This window comes from Columba livia, chromosome 29, assembly GCF_036013475.1.
Source record: "Columba livia isolate bColLiv1 breed racing homer chromosome 29, bColLiv1.pat.W.v2, whole genome shotgun sequence".
Taxonomy (NCBI): Eukaryota; Metazoa; Chordata; class Aves; order Columbiformes; family Columbidae; genus Columba; species Columba livia.
Genome location: NC_088630.1, coordinates 1,665,553 through 1,677,103, shown reverse-complemented (window position 1 = coordinate 1,677,103; position 11,551 = coordinate 1,665,553). Strand labels below are relative to the sequence as shown.

At 58.0% G+C, this 11,551-nt stretch overlaps 1 protein-coding gene across 2 annotated transcripts; it reads left to right on the top strand.

Annotated features, from left to right (window-relative positions):
- Window positions 1-2,361: 2,361 nt before the first annotated feature.
- Window positions 2,362-9,611, top strand: ENDOU (endonuclease, poly(U) specific). 2 transcript variants are annotated; one of them, XM_065043595.1, is made up of 9 exons: window positions 2,362-2,521; window positions 5,896-6,030; window positions 6,222-6,257; window positions 6,749-6,920; window positions 7,058-7,257; window positions 7,518-7,631; window positions 7,707-7,813; window positions 8,469-8,611; window positions 9,182-9,611. In XM_065043595.1, exons 1-9 carry the CDS (start codon window positions 2,464-2,466, stop codon window positions 9,294-9,296), a joined length of 1,080 nt encoding a protein of 359 aa, XP_064899667.1. In that variant the 5' UTR covers window positions 2,362-2,463; the 3' UTR covers window positions 9,297-9,611. The 2 variants fall into 2 exon arrangements, with proteins under 2 accessions (XP_064899667.1, XP_064899668.1); XM_065043596.1 differs by having other exon boundaries at window positions 2,402-2,565.
- Window positions 9,612-11,551: the final 1,940 nt, after the last annotated feature.

Here is an 11,551-nt window from a genome sequence, read left to right as displayed (position 1 = left end):
ATCATTTTGGTTGGAAAAGCTCCTCAGGATCATCAAGGGCAGTTTGGAGATCAGAAGGTCTCCCCTCAGCTCCTGTTCTCCAGCTGAACCCCCAGGTCCCTCAGCCGCTCCATCACACTTGTGCTCCAGCCCCTCACCAGCTCTGTTCCCTTCTCTCCACTCGCTCCAGCACCTCAAGCTCTTTCTTGGCGTGAGGGGCCCAAAACTGCCCTCAAGATTTGCCGTTTGGCCTCCCCAGGTCCCAGCACAGGGACGGTCACTACCCTGGTCCTGCTGGCCACACCAGCACTGGGACAAGCCAGGATGCTGGTGGCCTTTTTGACCACCTGGGCTGGAGGTGATGCTGCCACTTCATCCCAAGGCAAAAGGCATCATCCTCTATGGTGAGGCTGGAAAAGAAACCTGCAAGAAGAGATGGGCTCCATCTCCGTCCTCCTCCATTGTGGGCACTCACCTCCTTCCCCAGGCGCCATGGGACCTACTCCATCTTCCACCGCAGTTCCTGCTCTTCCCGGGCATCTCAAAGGAGCAAGAGGGATGCACAATTGCTGGATCCATCCACCCAGCATCCAACCCCAACGATATGAGCTCCTCAATCCAACAGGGCTTGAGCTGAAAAAGGGTTGGCTTGTGCCTGATCCAGTGAATGGACTCACAGAGCAGCCTCAGCACCAGGTGACTCAAAGCTCTTGGAGAACACAAGGCGGTTTTCCAGAAAGACAGGTCAGCAGGGTCCCCAGCCCAGAGCGGAGGGTAGGAAGTGACTGAGGGGTGACAAAGAACCCAAAACTGGTCCTTGTGACACCAAACCCGGCTCTGCTGTGCCAGCTAACGCACCCCGGGGGGGTTGAGGCTGTCGCAATGCTGTGTTGGCAGCAGGAATTGCAGGCAGCTCCTGCCTGCTCTGCCCATGCCCACAAATAGTCTCTCCTTGGCTCGGATGGTGCTGGGAGGTCGGTTATTGCCCACTGAGGGGGAGATGCACAGGGGTGACCCCTTTCTGAGTGGGGAGACCCTGTCATGGACCTGCTGCTTCTGGGTTGAAGCATCATGAGCATGGGAGTCCGGAGCACCTAGGGGTCCTTATGGAACGTCCAGGAGCTGCTGGCTGGGGAATCTTCCCTAATGAGAGGAAATGGCCTCAGCGAAGGTTCAGATGGGATATTAGGAAAAGATTACTCACGGAGAGGGTCATGAAGCAGTAGACACTGCCCAGGACAGTGGTGGAGTCACCATCCCTGGAGGGGTGGAGCAGACACAGATATGAGGTTCTCAGGGACATGGGGTGGTGCCAGGGGTGGGTTATGGTTGGGCTCAATCCTGAGGGTCTATTTCAACCAGAATGATTCTATGATCCGATGATTCCTCATCCTCCAGCAGCAGAATGGGGTGAGGAGGTTCATACCCGCTCCTGGTCACTTGTCCTGCTCCTCACTCCTCAGTTATTTTCCTGGTGTGGTTTGGAGCGGCTGAGATGGGGGGTGCGGGGACGTGGATGGAGATGCGCTCAGGGATGGTTGCGATGCCCATTGAGAATGGGGGGGCTGTGCCGGGGTTCAGAGCAGCATTAAGATGCCCTTGGAGGCAAGATGGACACTGACCTGTCCCAGTCTGGTCACCCCCGTGCCTCTGGGTATACTGGTCAGCATGTCCAACATGCTCCAGGACTGGGAACCAGTGGGATCCAGGTCCCTTCCAAGTTATGGTAGCAGGGGAAGGCGTCTCTCCTGCCCAGTACACCCAAACACCCCCCATCCTGCAGCATCTTCCACTGGGATACACTGGATTGAGCCTGGGATGTCCGGGCTGGTGACTCTTGGCATTACTTGAGGCCACGAGGGCTCCTGGAGGAGGGTAGGGATGGACCAGCTCTGGGCTTGGACACGGGGACAGCCCACAGAACCTGCTCCTGAGCAGCCTTGGTGCTAAAACCTGGCTTGTGGCTGTGCCTCAGGGTTCCCTTGTGTTGCTGGAGGACCTGGAGCCTCCGATGAAACTGGTTTGTCCTTGGAGGGGGACACAACGTCCAGGGACAGCAGCGGAGGAAGGAGAGATCTTCACTTCCAATGAACTGGGGAGCAGAAAGTTGCCCCCCAGTTCACACCAGTTGCACGGGAGTGTGTGGTACATGGAGGAACCAGCCTATGGCCCTGATGTCCAGCTCAAGTCTCTGATGGACCTGCTGGGCTCCGGGTGGCCAAAAACCCCATGGAGAAGTTTTCCCAATGCTCCCAAATTTCCCCCCAGGGCTGTGCATGGGAGGAATGGAGCAATACTGGGATACTGGATTTACCAGCCCTCCTCCCACTCTGGGCAACCTATAATTAAGCTGTGCGCATAATGAGAGTTGGTGAAGTGTGGGTGCATCATGCTCCTCCTCCCCAGGGAACCCACATATAGCAAGGAGCACCGACATTGCCATCCAGGACGCTCTGGAGCAGCCAGCGTGGCATTGAGGGGACGATGAAGCCCTGGATTCTCCTTGTTGGGGCAGGAATAGCCCTGGGCTGCGTGTCTGGCCGTGAGTAATGGAGCTTGGCGGCGACAGAGGGGCCCAACCAGCCGGTGCGTCCATGGGAAGGGGCCAGCAATGGGTTGGAAGTGCTGGGGGGAGCTCGGCTGGATGGGGACAGCTGGTTCCATATTAGGTTGGACCAGCAGAACTTCGCAGGGGAAAGAGTGAGGGATGATTTCACGTTTCTTAAGCTCCAGATGGTGATGAGGGTGGTTTATCCTTCTCTTCAATGGGTTGAGACTTCCCTTGGTCTTTAGCCTGGTCCACCAGTTGCGTCCTGGTGTGCCCTGCTGTGCGTTCATCACGCAAACCCACCTTCCTCTGGCTCCTCCACCAAGGGAAATACTTCTCTAACACCTCATCCCCAATCCCACCGTGGGTGCTGGAGGTGAGCGGAGGAGCCAGTCAGATACAATGGGAAATGCAGCATGAACTCGGGTGCTTCTCCCTTCACGACTTTGTGGTTGTTATGAGAGGTGATAAAGAACAGCTCTGGCTTGCGGGCATCGGGTTGTGGCTCCCGGTTGACCAGGATCCGGCCTGTGACTCGGTGCCGTTGTTACCATCTCCTCGCACCAAACGCGAGCGCTGATCTATGTGCAAGAAGGGAGTTTTGTCACTCTTGACCCTGCCAACAAGCTGTGGGTGATGTTTCAGAGCAGACGTGAGGTGACCAGCGGAGACAAGGAGCTGCTTCTGCTGCAAAGTTGTCCTGAAACAGGTGGATTTGTTGTGGTCTCATTTTGTTTGATGCAACCGCGAAGTTATTGTTGCTTGAAGGAGAAACCGGGAGGCAGAGCAGCTGGTGTCATGGTCATCCTTGGCCAGCGCTTTGGACCAGAGCATCACCCTGATGGACCCATCGGAGCTGTGACACCTCTGCCAGGCAATGACTTTGCTTATCCTCATCCAGGCAGGACAGCAGTGGGAGATTTTACCTGGTTATCTCACAGGCAGCTTGTGCACCCAGGGTTATGAGGGTTTTGAGGACCAGGAGCATGTAACTAAATATTTGGGGAGCTCAGGCTATCAATAGATCTTTTGCTGCGAGTTAATTTGCCCTTCAAATGGGTCTCTGCAGAGGCAGGACTGATTTTGGGATGGTGTTTGCACAGTGGAGAGAGGTGTTGAGTCAGGCCAGGGACACGCGGATGCTGCTCTGACACCAGCTGTAACTCATGTTCGTGGACTGAACGGAGCTGGGAGCCGCTGGGAGGGCTCTGTCGTGTCTCAGGCGTTTCCCCACACCTTGGTGAATGGAGCTGCTCAGCCCACTTTTCCTGGGTCAGAAACTCTTCTGGCAGTAAGGAGAATCAGTTTGTTCTTGTCCAAAAAGCTGTGCTCGGTGAGGGTGGATCAGGCCGAAGGGCTGAAAATGAGAACGAAATATTTGTCTGGCTTTGTACAGCCAGAAGACATTTGCTGGTTGGGCCAGCCAAATCGTAGAATCGTTTTGGTTGGAAAAGCCCCTCGAGACCATGGAGTCCAACCATTATCCCACCTCTGGTACTAAAATGTCCCTGAGAACTTCATGTCCGTCTGTCCAACCCTCCAGGGATGGTGACTCCAGCACTGCCCTGGGCAGCCTGTTCAATGCCCAACAGCCCTTTGGGGAAGAAAGTGTTCCTACATCCAACCTCAACCTCTCCTGGCGCAACTTGAGGCCGTTTCCGCTTGTTTTATCAATTGGGAGCAGAGACCAACCATGCTCCAAGCTCCTTTCAGGCAGTTGTAGAGGAGCAAACCCCCCCCAGCTCCCGATCCCCAGGGGCTGGGGCGACACTGATCTCGCTCCCCAAGGGCTCTTGTGGCTCCGACCCGGGTTGAGTCACTGCACACCTGGTATCGGTGCTTTGCTGGGACACGCTCTGGCAGCACGTGCCCCAGCTCCGCGAAGGTCTCTGCGGTGACTTATGTGTGGGCAGTTGCCACCTTGCACAATCCCACTGGAAAATGAGCTGGGATGGATGATTCAGGATGAGTTATCCCCACAGCTGCGCTGGGAGCAGCAGGGATGCTGCCCCAGAGACGGGGATCTCAGCTGCTCCAGATCTTGCGGTTCCACTGCGTGGACTGGTGACACTGGGATGTCTGGACACCACGAGCATCCCGCACCACCCAAAACACGGGTGCTCCTCCCCTCGGCAGCTCTTTGCAGTTCTCCAGGCATCAGTGCAAGCAAAGGTGGGAATAAAGGAGCACCAAGGGCACGTCACCTCAAGGAAACCCTTTGTACTAATAACGTCCTATTAACTACTTCCCACTGATTCCCCTCTTGCCATAAAGTGGATTTTCAGAAAAGGACCTGGTGGCCAAACAGGACTCAGCAGCACGACCAACCAGCTGCATTGGCTGGTGGATGAAGAGGTTCTTCCTCCTCTCATCAGCACATGGGAGACCTTGATGTCGTGATTCTGAACAGTACAAACGGCTTGGGTGCAATGCCAGACAACAGACCAAGCAATGAGGGGGCAGGAAGAAGCCAGCAAGCTTGGTGACTTGGAAGTCACTCTCATCAGGATTTGCCCAAAGGGTGTTTCATGGGCTGGAGATAAACGCTGGTGACCCTGAGGTGTTTAAGACATTGTGTGATTGCAACATCCTTTTCTGCAGGGATGGCTCTGCAGGTTGGGACATGACTTCTGAGCACCTTGTCACCTTGTCACCTTCCCGACTGGAGCAAAGGGATGCTGAGAAAGTCACCCCCAGGCTGTCCCATTCATCTGTCAGTAGCTCATGGACAACACAGAGGAAAAAGAACCTTCCCAAAGCACATAGTCTCTGAGCTTAGTTCAAACCCAACATCTTGGTCCCCTACAGCCTCTCTTGCTTGATGGCACGTGTCCCTCGTTCTTCTGAGAAGGGACACTTACACTATTCAAAGCATGATGTGAGTTGCCGGGTTATTTTTAGCTTTGCATTATGTGTAATAAAGCACATACTCAGCAACTCATTTGTCATATAAATAGTTCAGGAACGAGTTCCCAGTTTTCCCAGCATTGCAGGACGAGACAGTGGGTTACAAATAAGGGTGTCTGGAATGTGGCCGGGGGACCTGGGGCACTCTTGCAAACCTGGCATTAAAAGGGTGAATCAGACGGAGCAGTTAGGAGTGGGGAGCCAAGAACGCGTTTCCTCGTGTGAAGTGGCCACGGTGGGGTGCGCGTCCCTGGCCGAAGGGGACTGACCTGTGGCAATGGGCATCCTGGCGATTCAGCTGATCAAAATGCCACCTTGAAACGCTGATGAATGATCCTGAATAGGTGCAGGGTGGGAATATGGTCCAGGAGGAGAGTGTGGGCAGGAGGATGCTCCCAGGCGGGATGGGCAGGGTGGTCAGTCCGTCCTGTGGACCACGCTGCTGTTTGTCTGTCCCAAAGACCTGTACACGGCCACCGACTCCTGTGAGGGACGCTGCGGGGAGCCCTACAGCGAGGAAGATGAGTGCCACTGCAACGCCGAGTGCCGGAGGTACCACAGCTGCTGCCGGGATTACGACAGGCACTGCCGACCCGGTGAGCATCCCCAGGCCATGGGGGGTCTGGGGGGTGCTGCTTGCCCCATGGAGCTCATCTGTGGGGTGCAGGGAGGTGGGCTGCAGGCGTGTGTCTGTCTGCTTGGCTGTGTGTTTGTGTGTGTGGTCCTGGGCAGCCCCCAGCCCGCGTCTCCATCACACTGAGCTGCTTCTCCTTTCGGCTCTACACAGGTGGAGAAGGGGCCGAGGAGGCGGCTGACGCCCGCGGTGAGTAGCTCCACGTCAGGCTGGACATATGGGAGAAATTGTTGGCCCCGAGGGTGGCGAGAGCCTGGCCCAGGTTGGCCAGAGAGGTGGTGGATGAACCATCCCTGGAGACATCCCAGGCCAGGCTGGACGGGGCTCTGAGCACCCTGAGCTGCTGAAGATGTCCCTGCTCCAGCACCTCAAGGTCTTTCTTGGTGTGAGGGCCCCAAAACTGACCCCAGGATTTGAGGTTTGGCCTCACCAGTGTGTGGGAGACTGGACTGATGCTTCCTGGCTCCCCCAGTGCTTAATGAAACACTCCCATGCCTGCAACACTGTGTCCAGCTCTTGTCCCCAGGGCTGGGGTGCGTTGGGACCCCCTTGCCACTCCTGCACCCCTAACCCCTCCATGCTGAGCATGAGGATCTCGTGGCGTCACAGGATCGTGACACCCATGGATGCACGCAGCAGCGGGTGCTGCATCCCCTCGCTTCTCCCGCCTGTCCTTGCAGAGGGTTTCTCTAGGAGACAGGATGCCATCACCGACCAGGACCTCCTGCGCATCTCGGAGCAGCTTTACAAGGCCGATCACAACAAAGCCCAGCCGACCGACATCACCCTCAACCCCCAGCACCAGGCATCCCCTGATGAGACGGGTGACCAGGAGGACCACTCCCCACAGCCGTGAGTGGCCACCAGCATCCCTGGGGTGGCCAGCAGCCCATGGCCACCCCGGCAGGGACCAGCCGGCCGGGCAGGGCGCAGGGCTGGTTTTGGAAGGGATCTTTGCTTCGCTCAGCACAGGATCCACTCTCTCCCAGGCTCTACAAATACGTCAATGAGAAGCTCTTCTCCAAACCCACCTACTCGAGCTTCATTAAACTGCTGGACAATTACCAGAGGGCAACGGGCAGGGAGGAGGAGGTGACGGCAGAGGAGCTGAGGGAGCAGGACAACTTCCTCAAGGAGGTGATGAAAACTGAACTCATGAAGAAACTCTTCGCCTTTCTCCATGAGAAAAGTGAGTGTGGGGCAGGACGGGGGGAATGGGGCGCTGGGCACCCAAAAGGAAAGTCCCAGCCGGGTGGGAGATGACCTGGGGGGATGCAGATTGGAGGAGCATCAGAGGGATGCACCGAGCTGCCAAACATGGGAGAATCAAGCTGGGCAAAGCCAAGATGTTCCTGAGGGAGAGGAATGGGATGGTGGAGCCGTGCCTCTACCTCTCCCCGTGCACCCACCCCGCGATGCTGCTCCCACCTCACACTGCTTTGCCCGCAGACCGTTACGGCTCCGAGCAGGAGTTCGTCGCCGATTTGAAGGAGATGTGGTTCGGCCTCTACTCCAGAGGCGACGGCGAGCAGGACTCCAGCGGCTTCGAGCACGTCTTCTCAGGTAGAGCCCGTGCCGTGGGACGGGGGGCTGGGGTTGGGAGCTGGGGGCTCACCCCGGGCTCTCGCTTGTGTTTAGGGGAGGTGAAAAAAGGGAAGGTGTCAGGATTCCACAACTGGATTCGCTTCTACCTTCTGGAAAAGCAGGGCATCGTCAACTACTTCAGCCACAACTTCAATGGACCGGTAAGTGGTCCAGCAGGGTCCCGAATCAGCTGCATTCCAAATCAGCTGCATCCTGAATCAGCTGCATCCCGGATCAGCTGCATCCCGGATCAGCTGCATCCTGGATCAGCAGCATCCCAAATCAGCTGCATCCCAAATCAGCTGCATCCTGGATCAGCTGCATCCTGGATCAACTGCATCCCGGATCAGCAGCATCCCAAATCAGCTGCATCCCGGATCAACTGCATCCCAAATCAGCTGCATCCCAAATCAGCAGCATGCCAAATTAACTTTGTCCCAGACCAGGTGCATCCTGGCTCAGCTGTATCCCAGATAAGCTGCATCCCAAACAGGGCAAATCAGAAGCATCAGAGATGCTCGCCCTGCCACATCCCCTCTGCTTCCCTGTGTGACCCAGGGATGAAGATGGGTGGGATGGTCCAGAACAGAGGATGTAATGGGCAAAAGGGGCTCCCAAAGCAGAAGTGAGTGACATGACACTGGGGGCTCTGTCTGGTGGCCCCTGGGAGCAGTGAGAGCTGCTCTGGATCTGTCCCTGGGAGGGCGGGATGATGCTTGGGTTTGTGTGCAGATGGGCTTTGCTTGAACCCCCTGCCCTGCTGCACCCAGGGGCAAGTGGAGCTGGGGGGCTGATCCCTGAACCCCCTTTCTCTAGTGGGACACGTACCCTGATGTGCTGGGGCTGCAGTTCAGCTGGGACGGCTTCTACAAGGAGGTGGGCTCTGCCTTCATCGGCTGCAGCCCCGAGTTCGAATTCGGCCTCTACACCTTGTGCTTCATCGCGCGGCCTGGGAGGGCGTAAGTACCTTGTCTGTGTGCGTCTGTCCTTCTGTCCTCTGGCTGTGGAGCCAGCAGTGTCCTGCTGAGCTCCAGCAGCAGCCGGGTTGGCCCCTGAGCCTGGATTGGCCCCTGAGCCTGGCTTAGCCCTGGGGCAGTGTGGTTGGGGAGGGCTGGGGATGGAGCAAGGCTGGGGTGGGGACACCAGGAGCATCTGGAGATGGGAGGAGATGGGATTGTGAGGCTGGGGATGGAGCAGCGCTGGGGTGGGGACACTGAGAACATCTGGAGATGGGATTGTGAGGCTCAGAGATGGAGCAGCGCTGGTGTGGGGACACAAAGAGCATCTAGAGATGGGATTGTGGGGCTGGGGATGGAGCAGCACTGAGGTGGAGACACCAGGAGCATCTGGAGATGGGACTGTGGGGCTGAGGATGGAGCAGGGCTGGTGTGGGGACACTGAGAACATCTGGAGATGAGATTGTGGGGCTGGGATGGAGCAGCGCTGGTGTGGGGACACCAAGAGCGTCTGGAGATAGGATTGTGGGGCTGAGATGGAGTAGGGCTATGACAGAGGCCGTGTCCCCACAGGTGTCACCTGAGCCTGGGTGGCTACAGCCTCAGCGTCCAGACCTACACCTGGACTAAGTCCACCTACGGCGATGGCAAGAAGTACATCGCCACTGCCTATGTCATCTCACCCTGAGGCTGGGAGAGGGGGGACCCCAAGCCTGCGCTGGGGCCATGGGCTGCCCCACACTGAGGTCTGGGGCACTGGGCAGGACTCGTCCTGCTGGTGCTTGTGCTGTGGGACCAGTGCAGGGTACTGGAGGGAACTGGGAAGGACAGTGGTGGTCATGCCCAGTGTGGTGGCAATGGGGGGATGGAGACAGCAGCTGCATCCCGGTGCCATCATTGTCGTGTTCCCTGGTCACAGCAGATGGAGGGAAAGGGGGGGACTTGCCATGGAAAGCAGCACCCCCGAGCAAATAAATACTGACCCTGGATGGTGACAACTTGAGGCCGTTTCCTCTGCTCCTGGCGCTTGTTCCTGGGGAGCAGAGCCCGACCCCCCTGGCTCCAAGCTCCTTTCAGGCAGTTCAGAGATCAGAAGGTCTCCCCTCAGCTCCTGTTCTCCAGCTGAACCCCCCAGGTCCCTCAGCTGCTCCCATCACACTTGTGCTCCAGCCCCTCACCAGCTCCGTTCCCTTCTCTCCACTCGCTCCAGCACCTCAAGGGTTTCTTGGTGTGAGGAGCCCAAAACTGCCCCCAAGATTCAAGTATTTGAGTAGTATTTTTCAGTCCTGTCCCCCAAGGAGCCCAAGCCCCAGCACTGGTTTGCACCCCCCCCCCCGCCCCCATGCAAGAAGGGACATCTGGCCAGTTTTGGGGGGAACAGAGGGGATACCCCAATATTCCCTCCATGCATTATTCCCTGCAAATAGTCTCCTGAGCCTCCTCGTGAGCTCAGCTGTGCCGAGGACACCCAGGAGCCCCACAGAGGGAGGGCCAGCACCCCCCTCCCAAAGTCCCCAACGCGGCTGCGCTCAGGTGGGGGATGCGATCGCGCGGTGTCCCCTGCCTCGAGAGCGAGCGTTGTCCCCATCGGGCTCAGAGCTGGGAGTCCCCGAGCTGGCAACAGATGGCTGAAGGCAGCTTGCTGACACCTGCCCCTCCTCTCCACCCCGCTCCTGCCCTTCCCTTTCTTTCTCCGCTCGTTTTGTTCGATTTCCCAGCACTTTGGGTGAAGCTGGAGGGTCCCGTGGTGCTGCTCCCTGTGTCTGAAAGGAGCCTGTCCCGGGAGCTGGACCCGAGGGTGGGAAGATGCAGAGGGATGCGCTGGCTCTGGGGCTGCAGGGTGACACTGTGGAGGATGCTGTGGTGTCCCCGCCAGTGCAGACAGGGATTTTGGGGTACGGGGAGACCCGCTGATGGCTGGTTTTCCTCTGCTTTGCTTTGCTGGGTGTGACCTGGACCCCCTTGGTCTGGGCAGCCTCACCCCCCACAGTGTGAGCTGATGTGGGCAAGTGGCTCATCAGTCCAGCAAAGACCCAGAGAAGTGCCCACCTTGGCCGTCCTTGCCCCCCATGGAGGGGGCTCCTTCTGAGCAGCTCCCCAGCATCACCTGAGCATCCCCAAACACTGGTCGGTCCCCCCACACTACACCCGACCCACGGCAGTGACCTGGGCAGGGAGGGCAACTGTTCTTGGTCAGGTTTGTCTGCGTTCATCCCAGAAATGGGTGCTGGAAAAGCAGCCCTGGTGCAGGGCTGGCAGCAGCTGCGGGTGCCGGGGACCTGCGGACAGGGGACCGGTACTTTCTGTGACATCTGGGGACACCAGGGTCCTGCTGGATGGAGAGATTTGGCATCTCGGAGGCTGGTGGGAATGGGAGCGGGCTGAGGGATGCAGAACCAGGAGGAGAACTGGGTGCTGCGCCAGCACAGCCCTGCAGCCTGCAGCAGCACCCGCTGCCGCGATCGCTGCGGAGCAACCTCCAGGATGGGCTGGAGCAGGGCTGGAGGTCCTGGAGCATCCTCATCCCCGCCCTGGGCAATCACAGAATCATTTAGGTTGGAAAAGCCCCTCAAGCACGTCAAGTCCAAGCATTAACCCAAAACTGGCACTAAAACGTCCCCAAGAACCTCATCTCAGTCTGTCCAACACCTCCAGGGGTGGTGACTCCACCACTGTCCTGGGCAGCCTGTTCCAGCCAATCAGACAATCCAGACAATCTGCCCCTTGCAAACGTCCCTGCGGGGGGAGCACCCACCAGCTGCCACCAGCCCCAGGCTGCCCCCCAGCGCTTGAACCCACAGCTGGACCACCCCCCTGTGCCTCCTGCAACCAGCCCCTGCTGCCCCCCGGGAACTGAGAGGAGCAATGGCCACAGTGCCCATGGTGGGGACCCAACCCACATGTATCCTGCATCCCCCCCAACTCGCTTTTCCCCCATGTCCC

Excerpts from the sequence above, each read along its gene's own strand:
- ENDOU (XM_065043595.1), top strand. The coding sequence starts at position 2,464 with ATGAAGCCCTGGATTCTCCTTGTTGGGGCAGGAATAGCCCTGGGCTGC. Across the intron at positions 6,258-6,748 it reads GGAGGCGGCTGACGCCCGCG|AGGGTTTCTCTAGGAGACAG; the intron begins GTGAGTAGCTCC and ends CTGTCCTTGCAG. Across the intron at positions 6,921-7,057 it reads GAGGACCACTCCCCACAGCC|GCTCTACAAATACGTCAATG; the intron begins GTGAGTGGCCAC and ends ACTCTCTCCCAG.